The sequence below is a fragment of the Musca domestica genome, unplaced genomic scaffold, assembly GCF_030504385.1.
Source record: "Musca domestica strain aabys unplaced genomic scaffold, Musca_domestica.polishedcontigs.V.1.1 44, whole genome shotgun sequence".
Classification (NCBI taxonomy): domain Eukaryota; kingdom Metazoa; phylum Arthropoda; class Insecta; order Diptera; family Muscidae; genus Musca; species Musca domestica.
This window is the reverse complement of record NW_026712334.1, coordinates 7,430,773-7,445,885: the sequence shown is the minus strand read 5'-3', so window position 1 is coordinate 7,445,885 and position 15,113 is coordinate 7,430,773. Positions and strand designations below refer to the sequence as shown.

The 15,113-nt window shown below is 33.3% G+C and overlaps 2 protein-coding genes across 4 annotated transcripts in view; one reads left to right on the top strand and one right to left on the bottom strand.

The window, feature by feature from the left end:
• Positions 1-14,864, bottom strand: part of LOC101888822 (protein MAK16 homolog A) — a 105,076-nt gene extending 90,212 nt beyond the window's left edge. Inside the window, exons 1-4 of one of the 2 annotated variants that reach the window (XM_059127355.1) lie at positions 14,711-14,864; positions 14,601-14,647; positions 13,746-14,532; positions 11,220-11,415 (exon numbers count right to left, since the gene is read on the bottom strand). In XM_059127355.1, coding sequence (XP_058983338.1) covers positions 11,221-11,415; positions 13,746-14,532; positions 14,601-14,647; positions 14,711-14,725 — 1,044 coding nt within the window. In that variant the 5' untranslated portion in view covers positions 14,726-14,864 and the 3' untranslated portion in view covers position 11,220. Of the gene's footprint in view, positions 1-10,776; positions 11,416-13,745; positions 14,533-14,600; positions 14,648-14,710 lie in introns of those variants that run through there. The other variant, XM_020036059.2, reaches the window with a different exon arrangement.
• On the top strand, positions 3,597-5,009 carry LOC101888645 (enhancer of rudimentary homolog). 2 transcript variants are annotated; one of them, XM_005181480.4, is made up of 2 exons: positions 3,597-3,692; positions 3,766-5,009. In XM_005181480.4, the coding sequence occupies exon 2, from the start codon at positions 3,923-3,925 to the stop codon at positions 4,232-4,234; it is 312 nt and encodes a 103-aa protein (XP_005181537.1). In that variant the 5' UTR covers positions 3,597-3,692; positions 3,766-3,922; the 3' UTR covers positions 4,235-5,009. The 2 variants fall into 2 exon arrangements, with proteins under 2 accessions (XP_005181537.1, XP_058983340.1); XM_059127357.1 differs by having other exon boundaries at positions 3,614-3,692; positions 3,748-5,009.
• Positions 14,865-15,113: the final 249 nt, after the last annotated feature.

The window sequence follows — 15,113 nt, the reverse complement described above, 5'->3', positions numbered from 1 at the left end:
GAAAAAATATTATTTTTAAATTCTGAACATGTGATGTAAACATACACATATAAAAATTAACCCATTATGGGACACGGAATACTCCATGTGAATGACATAATGAGTTTTTCAAAATTATGTCCCCAAATGGAATGGTGGCTAACAAACTCAAGAAGAACATAAAATTCTAACAAAATAAAACATTTTTTTCGACAGAAATTTTATGTTGGAAATTTTTTTTTTCAGAAATGATTTTTTCTATTTTAAATAGACAAGTAAAAACTATGTTTACTACGGTTAGATAAAGGCAAGTTTTTTAAAGACCATGAGCCAAGATCGATGGGCGATGGGTCAGTAGTCAGATGGGCTAAACTGTTTAAAATCCCGAATATTAGCTCTGGAACAGGGTGGCCATTCAATGCTGTAAATTTAAGCCCTTCGTGAGGGTACTTAGAATTTGGTCACCGGTTAATGCTGCGATATTCATGCGTTTTCTTTCAAGTGTAAAGGTGTGAAATACGTATGAGGACCAGACTCTAATTCCTAATCTAAACACAACAGCATAAATAAATTTCACATTTTTAGATGTCACACTCAAATAGATGTTTCTTGAAATAGGTTGGTAGATTCCGAGTCAATCGAAAACAAATTCATCAATTCTCACCTTGGTCTTTACCTTATGTTTATGCAGTGAAGACGATGACGAAGAAAACATTGGTAATTTCATTGATTTAATGAGCCAATGTGTGAAAATAAAAAAGCACTAGCCGGCAATAACAAACGAAAATTGGCGGGAATATTCCAAAAGGTTCAATTAAAATGGAATTTATACTTTGCTTTTACGATTTCTTTCGATTAATTTCACATAAAATCAAAAACATAATCTCCTCTCCCTTTCTCTCTCATACATGCACTTTTGATTTTAATTCAGGAGGAGAGATGTAAACAAAACTTATTACAATAACACTAGAGAATTGAAAAAAATAAATAGATATTCTCTCTTTTTCTCATAAATTCTCTCCCTATCTCGCTCTCTCTGTTATGAGAAAAAAAAAATTAAAGCACACGCGAAAAAGAACGTTGAACTTTTGCCAAAAACAAATGAAAACAAAAACCATGCGAAAACGGAAGTAAATTATGAGGATGCAACCGAGAGAAACGACCCGACAAATAGGACAATCGATATTCATGGACGAGGTAAACACGAACTACACGAACCGTAACTGACCGTTCCACACCACCACCTGTTGCAATAAAACAATTGTATCACGAACACACACACACGCACGTTGGGTGAATTACACCGGCACTGCCGAACACGAGGCAAGCAGCTTTTAGTTGTTTTTTAAGATCAATAAATTTCATTGAATTTTGCTTGATGACCATAGGGACTTTATGAACTTTTCATTTCTCCAGTTAGAAATTCCAAACTACCAACATTGGGATTTGGCCTTCTAATCATACAACACTTCCCCCTTACGATTTGTTATCACTTGTTATTATTTTTTATTGCCCAATATTTGACTTTATTGGCATGAAATTTACTTTTTCTTGCTCTTAGGTTGTCGTTTGACGGTTACTTGCCACTTTGAAATGATCTCACAAATATACTGGCTTCCACACGGCAAACAACAAAAACACACAAAACCGTACACACTTGAGTAAACGATAAGAATGACGATGTGAATGAAGATAGCACAAAAGAAACAAATTTTTTCTTAGGCAGTTGCCTACTTCTTTTTCAACTTCTTGTTACTATTATTATGTTTAACACTTCCCGGTCGCAATAGATTTGTGCTTTTATTTCTCAACTTCATATTTTTCCACTTTTTCACATTATTACATTTGTTTAAAAACTCTAAATATACTATTTCTTCTTTACTTCAGATGATTTCTTTGTGGTGTGGTGGTCAATGTTGTTAAAGTTGCGGCTTGAAAACTACTGGCATCTGTTTTGTTTTCATTCGTCTGAGACTCATTACTCACTCACCTGGCTCCATTTGTTTGGGGGAGAGAAAGAGAGTATGCTGTCAATGCTCATCTGTTTGTTGGGCACTGGGCGAGAGAGAGAAAAAGATTAAAAGAGCCCCACATGGGGAGATAAACAAAATAATAACGTGTTTGCTGTTATTCACCACTCAATTATGATCGTACATAAATAGTATAAAATATATGATAATTAAGCAGCTATAGGGATGAATATATATCAACCCAATTGGCAAACGATCGTTATTGGACGTTTGATGGGAATTTAATTAATAAAGGCTATTAATAAGGGATTATAGGTATTTATGGGCCATTTTTACACTTAATCTTTATCATTGAAGTACTCTATCATGATTAACTTAAAAGTAAACATATGAAACATTATGACAAAAATCTTCAAATTTTTAGAATTTTTTGCTCGAAATTTGTTCGTTTACAAAAATAACAGCAGATTTCAAAGAAGAGACATGTTTTCACTATACTATTTTTCCCCATGATATGTGCATTAACACGACAAATCGCCGTGATTTCAACATAGCATAAGACTCGACGATGCACTGTAATGAAAAGTTAACAGAAGGTAGCGGTAGTTACCATGTTGGTGGCCGTCATGGTAGGAGATATGTCAAAAATATATTAAAAAAGCAAATGTTAAATATTTCCTTCTATGATGTCATTCAGAGCCGGTTAGATACGTGTTTTTCAACTTTTCATTTCATTTATCAGTTTCAAATTTGAATTCCAAAAATGTTTTAACAGGTCATGGTGGCAGTTTTATATTTTAATCATGGTAAAATTAAGAGGATAACGTCATTTCCAATAAGCATACCCATCTCTGCATTTTCTGTAATTTTCCTTGTCACATTTCACTACATAAAAACAGGTTCTCATCTCTGATTTGTGTATGTACAATGGATTTATAAATAAAAATTTTGACAATGAGATGTTGTCAAATGAATAATTTTTGGAAAAAAATGTAAACGTATGATTACATGACTTTACCTCATTGATTCTACCATGATTTCAATTGACATGTTTGTCGTATAAAATCATTAAAAAAGAAAACCTTAATAAAATATTTTTTTATTTATTACCTATTAACTTTTTGGCAGCACTGGTTTTAACATTTCACACACGTTTAGTGTTTGGTTTCACTGTCACACTTATTTAGTTTGGTGTGCAATTTATCCATGGATCATCTTACAAACGAATAACGCATGCAAAGAATAACTATTGTTTAAAAAAGAAAAATTGTGTTTAGCGAGTTTTGGGGTAATCCCGCGTGTCTAAAGTAATCGTATTATTTGCAGATATCGCCAACGATATGTATGTGGTACTAAAACACAACTCTAATTGATGACAACTTGTAGTGTGTAAACCTCATTTAAGAACTTTAATGACAACTATGATGTTTTACATCTACCGGCTCATCTGTATGCCTAAGCAATGTTCTATATTTATTCGCTTGCACAGATTTTCCGCCGTTTTTTTTTTTTAAATTTAAAGCCAATTAAAAGCTATTCTCATAGTATAAATCACCCTCTTTATTTCAACCACTATTTGCATCTGGCAACTCTTTGCCATCCACTATGGCAACAAATACCAAATACATACAACTCTGTGTTTGTCTACTTTTTCATATTGGCAATGCTGTAAACAAAAAATGCCGTATATTTTTTTATTGACAACGATTGAGATTGATTGTTGTGGACTAATTTAATAAGAAAGTAATTGAAATTAAACAATAAAACGAAGAGAGAATAGAAAAATTAATAACTACAGTTATTTTGTGTGTTTCAGATAACAAGTTAAACAACAAATTTAGCAAACGGAAGCAGCAAATTCCATAGAAAACTGAAGCTGAAGAAAATACTAGAAAAGTATTGTGTGTGAGGGGTGAGCTAAGCGAGCGCTAAGTAAACGTAAAAACAACACATACAAAAAAGTTCCGGCAAAAATGTCACATACCATTTTGTTGGTGCAACCCGGCGTGCGTCCAGAAACCCGGACATACAGTGATTATGACAGTGTCAATGATTGCATGGAGGGAGTCTGTCGCATCTACGAGGAACACCTGAAGCGCATCAATCCCAATACACCCACCATCACATACGATATCAGTCAACTGTTCGATTTCTTAGATCAATTGGCTGACATCAGTTGCCTCGTGTATCAAAAATCCACCAATACATATGCACCCTACAACAAGGAGTGGATAAAGGAGAAAATATATGTGCTACTGAGACAGGCTGCCGGCAGTACAAACTGATAGGGGAATTAAATTATGAACATATTACCAGCAATCGTAGACACGGGAAATGATGGCATGCAGCGCGGCCTGAGCCTACCGTCAGTAGTTTCACTAGGCGCTGCAAGTCCTTTTTTAGAACAACCATTGAATCATCGTCAATGATCATCGTATTCAGTTGTTTTTTACTGAATAAATGTATTAGGAATATTTAATTTTTTTAATTATTTTATTTTCTTTTTCCTTTTTTTATTTCTAAATATGTATTTATATTTGAATTTCCTCATTAAAGTCAAGATTTTGTTTACTTTTTCTTGTATATTAGATCGACCATGATTTTCAAAACAAATTACTCAAATAAAATACATGTTAAATCATTTTTCTCATAATAAGAATAATTAGTAACAACTGTAAAATGGATAATAGATACCGTATTTTGTATACATTTCTTCTACAATTATCCACAAATGAATTACTCCATAGTATAATACATACTGTAAAATGACTAAAATATATATTAACAAAACAAAAGAAAAACAGAAGCCAATGACTGCCCATGTATTACAGTTAATCATTTCGTTTTCAAGTGTATTGAAGTTTAATTTCAACATTTTCTCTTCTCTTAAAATCTGTCAATTTATCATGCATCTTTTATTTGTTCCTGATTCACTCAAGAATAAAATAATATAAATAAAAAAAGAAAACAAAACTAAAATCATTAGTTTTAAGGAATCCGATAATTTTGTAAGTGTATTAAATGATAAAAAAACAAAATAAATTAAACTAATAACAAAAATCCATTAGTCCATGGAATATTAATTTTGGAATCAAGTTTAAAACTAAGTGATTAAGGTTGAGTGTTGTTTCCGCCGCAGATAAGTATTTTTATTCTTTGCTCACCCATAGCCACTGTTTTTGCTAAATAAGTTCCCGATAGTTTATTTTTCTTCACAGCCTCACCATTTAGGAGTCATGTTCTTTACCCTCGATATATATGTTTTAGTTTAGACTTTGTTAGAGAGGTGTAGTAATATGTATCTAGAAATGCAAGTAAAGATAGATTTCTTTGGAAGACAAAAAGATTACGATTTTAGAAGATTATTGACAGCAAAGATTCTTTCAAGTTGTATTTATAAGGTGTATACATTATGTTTATGGAAACCATAAAGTCATTATGACAATTGGTTGTGATATGAACAGATTGTTTTGATTTTTGTTTGTAGCTTATTAGCCGCTGTTATTAATGTTGCGCTTATACGTATGCCTTAAAATCTCATCCTGAGGAAAATAAAAGTTTATTATCTGTCCTGCGAGATATCAAAATAAACATCCCAAAAAGAACCAGCCTGCAGCCGTCAAGGTGCTTTAAATTGACGAGGAATTGTTGCGGGTTAAACCCAAATTCATTAAAACTTTGTTCGCAGTGGCTTCATAAACCCATATGCGTTACTTATCAGGAACCTCTATGGTTCCTTGTGCATTCACTGAAAAATGTGAACAAATCATACCTGCAAAAACATCAATAGACACAAATGTAATGATCGGGCTGGATTCTCACCAGTTCCTGCATAACATGTGGTACTCCCATGTCTCAGGGTTACTGTCGTACCCTCATTAAATGGTACAATAAACCTATTGTACAGTCTGAAATGCCTATGATCAAACGCGATACTGTGATTTCTTTATATTTGGCTGAAAAACCACAAGGGGCTATCATTAGAGCACTCCAGCATTTAAATGTGAAAAAATCTTTTGTGTCTCGTACCTCCGCTCGTATTAATCGACCGTGGCATCAAAATAAATGCCGAATTTTATCGCGAAAATATTCTGGAGGGTGTATTAAAGCCTTGGGCACGCAAACATTTTTGCCCCAGACCTTGGACATTCCAACAGGACTCAGCACCATTGCACTCAGCACGCGCCACCCAAGAATGGTTACAAAATAAGGTTCCTCGCTTTATTTTCCAGCGCACAATGGTCACCAAAATCCCCGGATACCAATCCGTTGGACTATTGTGTCTGGAGCATTTTGGAAAGCAACGCTGGCACTAAAAAATACCAAAGTGTCGATCACCTCAAGTAAGCGCTTCGCCGGGAATGGGTCAAAATACTGCAGAGCCACATTCGGACAGCGTGTGACGGTTTCATTGGCCGTTTGAAGGCCATAACTCGTCTCAAAGGTGACCAATTCGGACAAATCTAAACTTATTCTAAAATTTGATGCTATTTCCGTCATTTTTTGCTTTCATTCAATAAAATGTAGAAGTTATGGCTTTTGACTTTGTTACACTTTTTTATCTAACCCTGTATACACTTTATGGGGTCTACGACAAATATTTAGGATGTTACAAGCGGAATGACAAAGAAACAACAAGACCAATTTGATAACTAGCTTAATAGTTAAGATTTTTGACCAAAATAATCATTATATTGTTATAAGTAATATTGCTGAAGAGATTTTGTCCCTAACATGTGAGGATTCCCAGTAATCTTAAACCGAGATTTTCAAAAAATGTGGAGAAGGAGGGAACTAGCCCCCACTATTAGGGAATTTTCGCGATGAAAACATTCGAAACGCATATTTTTAGCTCTTCTTTCATTACATGGTTTTCCTGTAATTATTTTTTGTATTTCACAGTGTAATTGAGCAACATCTTTTTTATTTAAAAATAAGAAAATGCAGCCACGATCGTTTAAACGCTTAAAATCGATCTTTACCGTTGTACGAGCCAAAATGTTACCCGATATTCCTAGGGCCAATTTGCAATGAAAACACAATATTCCAAAACACAATCAATTCTGCTAACAATTCTAAACTATTTTCCACAATTTAAGTATTCTTCATGTTGGAGGGTTTTAACCCGTGCAAACTCATTGCCGTTTCTATTTTATTTCAAACATAGATCATTCTCTATTTTTAATACTAAAAAATTTCCATGGAATTAATCACGCAATTTATTGTTTTGTCTGTTCTGTTTTCTGTTAAAATGTTATTTTAATAAAATAATTGTGCTGTTACAACAACATACAATTATATTACAGCTAAGTATAAATTACGACTTATGAGTGTATGAATGTGTGTTCCACGAAGACCAGCTAATTTTAAACTTCTTGATGCTTAAAGTTAAATAGCTACTTACGAAATAAATTAAATTTTCTATGGATCATAAAGCCCTCTACCCTATTATTTAGAGCCAATGAAAAAGTACTAAATACAAAAGATTATTTGTATTTACATTGCAACCAGATTTGAGTGTGTCAATATTTGTTATAAGTTTTTGCATCCGTTCGTTTGACCACTTATAGCAGCTGTGCCGACAAAATCACAATTTTCATTTTTTTTTTTTGTTTTTGAAGAGACGAACAAAAAAAAATATTTTTTGAGATATCTTCAATAGAGTTATAAGTAAAGGGAAAAGGCGGGAATTTATGTCCTAAGTACTATGAACCCATATGGATGCATGAAATCATAACCATTATACCCATTGTTGTCAAAAATCTTAATGGAATTTATGCATCTTTATGCGGCATCTTTATTGAAAAACATCTATTGAAAAAAATCTCAAAATCTTTTTTTGACATTTTAGATATTTTCTCAGATTTCCCTAATTCTATGTCTTTCTTAGTAATTGCACCAAGTACTGATTTATTAATAAATATTCATAATAACATACTCGAAACCGTTTTTAAACAAATCTTTTCTCACTGTTGATGAATGCGCCGCCATCGATGAATCAACTATCCATAATTGGCTAATTCGTATATTTCACACAAAACAATTGGAAGTTATCTAAGACTTAAAAATTAAAAAAAAAACAACAAATCACCTCAAAGTTTAGTTGATATCTCCTTGTATGTGACGTTGATCCGGTCAAGATCATTCGACATGTGTGAGTAGAGTTTTTGTAAATGTGTTGATTTTCATTTAAAAGTATGCCATACAAATATAATAAAATGAGACTTTTATTGGTTGAGATGTATAATAAAAATATGAGATTTCGTTAATCTTGATCTCGAGAAAATTACTTTTTTAAAGATAAATTGAAAATAAAATGCAATTACAAATTAAAATTTATGTTAGTATTTTGGGACACTACCATGTGATAAAAAGTATACTAAGTTTGTCATTGCATTTGCAATGACTATCGCCTTTCAGGCCTCAACTCGAAAAAAGTTGGGGGAAAATTTACCAAAAAAAAGGAAATGTTTTCAGTTTTTTGTTTGGAATATTGAAGCAAATATTTTTTCATACACAGTGGAAATGTAGATTTATTTTCTTTGACGAGCTATAGTCGAATTTGGTGAAGACAAATTTTGTCTGTTACGTTTTCCTTTTAAAATAATGCTTTATAGGATGATAAACTCACACAAAGTACGGCTTTAACCCTAAAATGTGTTTCCAGGGGTATAGGCTAGACTTTGATGTGTTCTGGAACCTATAGTAGAATTTTATGACAAATAATTTCTCTGAATATTTTGACTTTATACGATCCCGTCTAAAAGGAACTTTGAACCATGTTTTAAAAAGGCCAAAAAAGAATATTCCTCGTGTTTTTATCTGCAATATTGCCGATGACACTATATACGCACAATGTGAGGATTACTAGAAACCTTAATCCGAAAATTGTCACAAGTAGGTGCTCTACGTCTCACAGTAATATTGAAAATTGTGACACTTGACGTGGGGGAGTATCCGGAACCAAAGGGCCGATCTGACCCGTCATCACACCAGATTATGTGTTAGTTGGGATGTGTAAGATTGGAAGAGAATTGGATGCTTATTTCGATAAGGCGAGTTTTGACCGTATCAAATGATACATACCCCTGTAGGCATATGACTGAGGCAATACTTGTTATAAGGCGGGCTAACCATGCAATAACCTGCGGTAACGCTCTGTAGATCTGAAACCATTTTGACTGGAATAGACTTTTTTTCCCTCAAGAAGTTGGAATATAAAATTGGACATTGTCAATAATGTTCCGAATATTAAGATTCGTTATCAAACGTTCGATTGTTAGGACTAGAACTAGTGTATTTATTTCCAATTTCAGGTTTGGATGTTTTCAACCGCGGAGCCACGATACCATGGTAAATTTCGTGGCAAGTGACCCATATAAACGCCCTCTGTCGTGCTAATGGAAATAAAATAAAAAATTTAATGTTTAGGTTTCTGTTAGTTTTATCTCAAAAATCAGAATTAATGTAAAGGTTAGATGTGCCACTTTTGTGCGCTAGTAATCGGAAAGAAGTCGGAGAGTGACTGAGTTTTAGATATATTCGGGGTTGAATGAAACTTTTAGAGTTTTCACACAAAAATTATGGTCCAATTCACCCGCTAAATATTTTCCGATGACCATTCAAAATGGAGAGGGTTCTTCCCAGGCCTACGCCCTAACTCGCTAAATATTTTCCGATGACCATCCAAAATAGTAGGGCTCTGCCCAGTCCTAAACTCTTACTGGGGACAAAATTAGGCGTCGATTGATCTATAACCCGACCTATAGCGTGATTACAACTAAACATGGACAGACGGACGGACAAACATAGCTAGCACGACTTAGCTTGGCGAGATAGGATGATCGGAATATAACATTGTGGGTCTCGGTCCAATATTTCGAGGTGTAGCAAACTTCTTGGCCCAGTCATAGATCATAATGATTTGTGGAATTTTATGAAATTATACTTAAAAAAATTCAATCATATTATTACATATTAATTTGAGATATTAGTCTGTGCCAGAACTGCAAGAATGTCGAAGAAAATTGAAAAACTAGTAGAATTTTGCATGTTCTGGAACAGAGCAATAGTAAATCAATTTATGCAAAAAACGAGTAGAAAACATATAACTGTATTCAAAATTAAATTGAAAGGTTCCGCAACATTTTCTGCAGGCCCACAAGTTAACTGCTAACACATAAAACAGATCGAATGGAATGAAAATGAAATTGTGGCTAAAATGCAACATTTAAGGTGGTTTAAAATTAAATGCGGAAAACAGGTTTTTAATGCACAACACGTCAATCATTTAATTTATGCCAAATAAACAGCTTTGATGGAACTAATTCGGAATTATTTTATAACGAAAATTCCAATAAAATGTATTTTTGAAATATTTCAACAGATGTTTGTAGAATTTGCGATGCAAAAAAAAATACCTGAAATAAAGTAGAATACCAGCAGAAAACTGTAAGTTCCAAATGGAAAAAGACAGTGGAATGGAGATTGAAGAAATATTAGAATATATTGAACATTTCACTGAATAGTGGTGTTTTATAAACACAACACCATCCTGACCTCGATTGAAGTATTTTCAACTGTTTTATAATCTGCAAAAATTTTCTAGTTTTGCAATTTTTCTTGCTATCATAGAGGTTACCGCAGTAAAATTTTTACGTTCTTGCATATTCTGGAACAGAGTATTTGTGACCACAGTAGAAATATTTTTAATCAAATATATTTTAATTATTGCAACAGCCCTACCAAGACAAACGAGATAGTTTTTGTCTTTCTGCTCCGTAAAATGCCAAAGATACAGGTGTAGACCACTTCTACAAACTATCGCTTTTGGTAAGAATCCACTACAAACAATTGCAGTAACTATAATTTACTAATTAAGAACAAAACCGAATGTAATTAAATTAGGCTGTAGCTGTAATGAGTGGAAAAACACATTTTTTTCTGAACTCAAATCGACCTAATAACATTGAATTCAAAACAACGATGAACAACGCCTTGGCAGAAACGAATCATTGTGAACGATATCAGACAGGTTAATGAATAATTTACTTTGTAATTTGTATTTTTGTTTTTGTTTGTGTTTGTTTTTTATTTAGGTTGCATTTTATTTTCGTACAACTGACAACATTTTTGTGTTTTTATTCTTATTAAAAATTAATTTATTACAAAATTTTAATAGCACAGTTATTAAAAAAAAAGACTAAATACAAAATAATATTGCCATTGAAGCTGTTTAATTTGCGACAATAACAACATGAAGTGTAGTACCTCAGTTATGTATCCTTTGCCGGTTTGTTTCGGTCTCCATTTCATATTCAATTTCGACTTTAGGCTTTTTAAGACGTCTTTTCGTTGTGGCAGCTTTAGATGTACCATTTGTTTTGCTAGCCTTGGCGGCAGATGATGCCGTCGCTTTGGTAGGAGATTTGGCAGGAGCACGAACAAAAGCGCCGGCTGGTGTATCCTGATAAAAGTATTGATAAAGTTTGTTTATTTTTATAAGTTAATTTAAGTTTTTTTTATAATTATCATTCGGACATAAAAACACTCAATGCAAAACAATTTAATTATGTTATGTTTACGCTATGGACAAGATGAAAACTTGTTGCAAAAAGGAAACCGAAATCCATTGACCATGACATTCATAATGACAATGAATAAACACTAACACGTTTTTTTTTTTTTTCTTTTTCTTTTTGAGAGCAAAAAAACAAAAGCAAAATACTGTAGAGTAACACACACTGGATATTCTTGTACTTCTTATCTTTAATTGAACCGGATTTCCACTATCTCATTAATAAAATTTGTGAATTTATATTATATTTATCTTGTACTTAATTTCGTTGTGGAAGTTGGGGCTTCTATTCCATATTTTTATTTCCATATAAAAATAACTAAACCCTCAAAGCCCACTTATTCGCGGTCGTTTTCCACTTCGAATCTGGAAAAACTCTATTTAAATCGACAGAATAAAAACGAGACAACGATTATTTCGCTTATTCACAAGACCATATCAAACGCGCCAGACATAATGTTAAATTGCTGCTGAATGAAATTCTTTGCAGGTCCCATCCGAGCACTCACAAAAAAGTCAAAATAAATAAATGTGAAAAACCAAAACAAAACAACAGCAACAATACACAGATTGTTGTTAACAAATACTGAACGTAGTAGCGGCGTCAGTTAAGAGCAATAGCATTGCTATTGTTGTCGGAGGAGAGATAATAACAGCAGTATTGTGACACAACAGGCATGACAAGTTGTAGCAGCAGCAGAAGCAGCAGAAGAGGAACACAGCTGCTAGAGCTGGCTGGCGGTGGTAACTTGCATACAAATCTCAAATAAACGGCATTCATTTCTGAATACTGATATGAAAAGATAATGTTTTTGCTCTTGACTCTTTTTGGAAAAACTCCCTCAATGTTTAGTTAGTATGTGTATGACAATAGGGAATAAACAATTATGTGTAATTGATATAGAAATGATTAAATAAACTGTGCAAAAAAACTATTCTTAACAGCAAACTTTATGAAAATGGTTGTCGTTAGCCATCATAGATTGAGGAAGGTAATATTTCAGAAGAAAAGTAGCAACAGTGTTTAGTTAGATAAGTCGAATATTGTTTGCCCTCCACGTTGAGACGAAATAAAAAAGTTTTACAAATCAAGGAAAACTTGAAAGACCATTTCAATTTTTTTCAATTAAAAGTGTAAAGAATAAACATAATAAAAACTGTTGTGAGTGTCCCTGTATGAGAAATATAATTAATCTTAAAACCATATTACATATTCATCCAAATGGTCCAAATGATCCTTAACTTGGTTCGAAAATGTGGAAAGATTTAGATTTTTCGTTAAAGAGAAGAATCTTAAATTTCTAGTCGACTGCATCCTAGCCAACAGGGTTAAAAAAGACTTCAAGACTTTCGTTGAAGAACATGGCTAATAACTTTCTGAATGAGGTTTGAAGATATCAATTTCTATCCAAATCGGTCGAAAAATATAACACCTCTTGAACAGATAAAATGCATCATATGCATCATAGTTTAAATGATCTTAATCTGTTCTGGGGATTGAAACATAGTATTTATAACAACTTGAACCTGATATTAATCATTTAAGAGGGAATGCAATTCTCAACATTTACAATTCTCAACTATTCTACGTTTTCTATTTTTTTAATTGAATGGAACTAAACATTTGTTTTCTTTTCGGCATTGTGAGGCAGATTGTTGGAGCGACACGAAACCCCTCTTCTGAATCTAAATTTTAATTAAAAAAAAAACTTGTCATGTTCCCCCTTGATAAAATATTTGAAAATTATGTCCCTATTATCTACAATTCAAAGCATTACAACTTATTGTCGCTTTACAATTTACCATACTTGAATGAAGCGTAAAATAATAGAAAGTATGTCAATAAAACAATATTGTTTCAAGATGCTCTCTAATAAGACCTTCCAATGAAGCATATTATACATTAATAATGTGTTACCAAACAATATTCACTTCTATAGGAGATAACATGGATTAGGTTTTGTTATAGAGTTGCCTTTTAACTGTATCCGTTCTCTTGTTTCAAAAAAATTCATCATTGAGCAGCGGGATTTCGGACGTAATTTTCATCTATAGATAGTGTATAGTATCAAATACTTCGCATTGAATCAGAAACTAAAACGCCTACTCAACCATATCCCCGCGATTTTACCAGCTTTAACTTAAATCAATCATTCACTTAATTTCATTGTTCTGCATTGATGTCGATAACCCAATGACAAACATATACACATTCTTACCTCAATATCTGAACCCTCATCTTCATCGGATTCCTCAAAATCACTATCAACTTCGACTTCTTCCTTCTCACCAGAATCGCTAAGGGCATCTTCATCGTCACTATACCCATCTTCATCGCTGTCATCGACTTCTTCCTCCGAGTCAGCTTCCACAAATTCTTCATCTAATAAATCTTTTCTCAACTCTCTCGATTCCTCATCCATTTCATGTTCCAATTCTTGTTCCATCTCAAGATCTTCTTCCATATCTTCCTCCTCGTCATCTTCAACTTCTTCAGCCGCCAAAGCTTTGTTGAATGCAGCCTGTGAGAAATTGTATATATCCTTGTAGGTGCCACGTTTCAAACGTTCCATCAGTTCCTTTTCAATGTGATTTTCTATCTTGGCTGCTATCAAAGCCTTCTGTTCACGTCTGGTCTCACGACGTTCAATCTTCCTCGATAGTGGCACAATCAATTTCTGTCTTCTCAATTTCAATTTACGCATACGTATCAGATACTGTGTGATTTTTAAAAATCTTTGCTTATTTTTCGCAATCATATATTTGGGCCAAAATACCAAATTTTCATTGATCTGTTGTATGGCCTTTTCAAAGTTTCGTGACAGCTTAACACGTTCCCACAGTTTGTTGGGCATATGGGCTCTTTCAGCTGTTTTCATATAGAGATAGATTATACCCTTCTCTTCGCGAACTGTGGCGTATTGGGAATTGGCCAAAGGACAGGTACGACGGGTACACAAACCTGTTAAATTGTATTCATGGCGGCAGAATGTACGTGTATCGGTTCTGTTGGAATGAAGAAATGTCGAGAATTAACTATTTTTCCAATGTTACAAAAGAACAACAACACTTACTTGACTTTGTGGGAACAGAAGGATTTATTGATGATGCTCCAAACAACCTGCAAAATTAACCCGGTAAATTATAAGAAATGTTTGATATTTTAAAACAAATTGTAACTCACATCATCGTGCTGCATTTTGTTGTATTCTTATTTATAATTTCTATGAGAATTTGAATAAAAACAAACTAGCTATTTCGGCTAAAAAACACGTGCACTCTCCACAATTCTGAATTGTTGATTATTTCTCTTTCTATGGCATTTGACAGTTCATCGAAAAAGAGAGCGTTCAGAAATTAAATGATCGGTTGCAAAATAAAGTAGTAGAAGACTTTGTTTCATATCGATAACAATAACATTCCCTAAAGTACAATTCGAAAATTGTTATCGACTGAGTACGAAAAATCTTTGTATAGATTGTTGCTCTGTTCCAGAACCTACAAGAATCAACTAGTTTTGCAGGTTTTTTTCGATATTATATGGATAAATCGGTGCCGGAACAGACCAAAAATAACTTTGAGAACTA

Excerpts from the sequence above, each read along its gene's own strand:
- LOC101888645 (XM_005181480.4), top strand. The coding sequence starts at position 3,923 with ATGTCACATACCATTTTGTTGGTGCAACCCGGCGTGCGTCCAGAAACC.